Raw genomic sequence first — 2634 nt, forward strand, 5'->3', positions numbered from 1 at the left:
AAGCTGGAAAAAATATGAAGGTCAATTAAATAATAAAACATGAGTTTTCCTCTTTTTTTAATTAATTAGTGCATTTTAAGTATATTTATTTATTTATTGGGCCATTTATTTATTTCTGCTTTTGTTTCTATTTATGTCAGATTTGGTCCTCCATACAGCACCACTGAAATCTATATATTCCTAATTATACCCCTTTTTACAAGAACAAGTTTATAGTCACCACTTCAAGGGCAAGACTTGGAACATTTGTTGATGAAGACTAGAATTAAGTGACTAATTAAGGAGCTTTAAATCTAATCTTTAATCTAATTTAATCTAATCTTTGGGTAAGATTTTCACACTGTTTTTTTTAGTTGTTATTTATAATATTTGTACTGGTTTAATGAATTGAAAATAACTCTTTACAATAAACTAGAAGCAATATTGTACAAAACAATTTAACAGTTTATTTGGTAGAAATCCGTTAATAGGACAAAGGGACTGAAAGTCTAAAAGGGTCTAACTTGAATACTGTCCTCAGACCTTGACATGCTTTTTCACGTTAAATGGCTGATTTTCATAGGCCATGATTAAGTTTGTCCATGGCAAACAAAGCACACATTTAAAATTATACAAATAATTTTTCTTTCAACCCTCTGAAACTTTTGATGAATTCTGCAAATAAAGTACATAAAACTCTGTACAAAACAGATCTCAGMTATAACTCTTCTGGGCTGCTGACTCTAACAGTGACAAATGGCAAAGTGTATGCTGTATGTTGGGGATAAGTCTTGGCCACTAACCACACTAATTTTTAGCTCAAAGTCTGTAAAACTGGTTTACAGCCATTTTTGTGTTTGCTAAGGTTGTCTGTGGCCGCCACTTTGAACTGAATTGACTTAAAAGATTAATCAGTTGTACTGTACATCAGTGAAGGCTTTCTCAGAGTTTCATTAGGATTCATCCTATTAATGGATTTCTTCCATTTCACTAACAGACAAACAGGGTTGACTCTGACAGTTAAAGTAAAAATTTAAAACAAAATTGTGTGTACCATTTGAAGTATGTGTTGGGATGCCTCTAACCATCTAAATTTTCACTCAATATCTATAAAATTGATTGAGTTGTAGCCATTTTTGTGTTTGCAAGGTCAGTTGGCTGCCATCTTGATGTAACTAAAAATTCAGCTGTAGATGTGCTTCCCATGATTACTTTGTGAGTTTAATCAAAATCCGTTCATAAAATATTTTGCTAATACTACAAAGAAATGAACACTCGCATACAAAAACAAATAATATAATCTGCCTTTCACTTATTGATGACAAGCAAAAATAATTAAACTGTAAAGGTGTAATAAACCAATGAATCTAAATTTAATCCTAAAACTGCATCTTCATGTTTATCTCAGATTTAAGCCCACTGTGCACATCAGTGAACCAGTGAATCTGTTAATCTTCACATTCCAAACTACACACACACAAAATCATTTTGATGAACATAATATAAAAGCTTCCAAGACTCATTTAGACATATTCACCATAAAGTGAAATGTTTACATCTCAAAGTTCATACCTTATATTTGTTTTAGTGAGATAGTTTTATAAATAAACAGCTATAAGGGTGACCATGTTTTTGTTGGGTAACTTACCATAAGTTTTAACACTCATGCCTAACAGCACCTAAACTGTTAAATATTTTCAATCTTTCACAGATCAGCAAATTACTTGAGCTTTCAGCATTAACACAAAATATATATAAATATAAATGCATTTTTCTAATTTACCATATTTTCATATTGATGAATATTAATGCTATGATGCTTTGAAGATAGACTGTCATATTTGTATTTAAATTCAGTATATTCCAAACTCTAAAAGGACAGAATTATTGTTTGCTGGAAGCAAAGTTTGACTTGATGCCGAGGAGCCATAGCAGCAAAGACAAATTCACATTTTTTTTTTTTTGGTAAAAATCAGTTGGGGGTACAGATGCAGGCCTACTGCCATTTATTCTTGGTTGCTAAAGGGGAAAAAACTTACCAAGGCCATTCTCACATTCTGTAAACTCCATGGAATGAACAGCTCTGTCAACTCCATATGGCCCCATTAGTGTCCTGTTAAAGAACAAAGAGGATGAAAAAATCAGAAAGAGAAAAGAGAAAATGGGAGTGACACAGCTGAAACAAGGGATAAACCACCAGCATTTAAGTCCTAGATGCACTTTATGAACTTATTTATAGTGACGTATTTGCTGTTAACGAAGAGGCAAAAGAGAATCTGCCCAATAATCCATTCTATCCAAACCTGGTGTTGTTTTTCTTGCAATGTGCATTGTAATGATTAATCATAAGAAAAATTACAAATTTTTGTTTATGCAAATTGAACATGATCTAGAGCAGGGGTTCTTAACCGTTTTGACCTCGGGGCCCAATTTGTTCAACATAAAGTGACACGAGGCCCAGTCACACATTACTAACGTACTGATCAAAATGATAATTATTCTAAATCTTGGTTTAAAAATATAATTCTTCTAAATCTTGGTTTAATTTGCATTGTATTTGCATTATAACAAAATAAAATACACTAAAAGTAAAACTCCTGTCAAATAATCACAAGACATGATTATGACAAACATTTTTTTATATTGTAACCTGCC

General features: G+C 31.9%; 1 protein-coding gene across 1 annotated transcript in view; it reads right to left on the reverse strand.

Moving 5' to 3' along the window:
• Nucleotides 1-2634, reverse strand: part of LOC106523607 (multiple PDZ domain protein) — a gene marked incomplete at its 3' end in the record, with an annotated part of 36217 nt that overhangs the window by 30748 nt on the left and 2835 nt on the right. The window contains 1 exon segment of the mRNA XM_014017092.1: nucleotides 2019-2092. Within this exon segment, the coding sequence (XP_013872546.1) occupies nucleotides 2019-2092 (74 nt within the window).

Source organism: Austrofundulus limnaeus, unplaced genomic scaffold, assembly GCF_001266775.1.
Source record: "Austrofundulus limnaeus strain Quisiro unplaced genomic scaffold, Austrofundulus_limnaeus-1.0 Scaffold161, whole genome shotgun sequence".
NCBI lineage: Eukaryota > Metazoa > Chordata > Actinopteri > Cyprinodontiformes > Rivulidae > Austrofundulus > Austrofundulus limnaeus.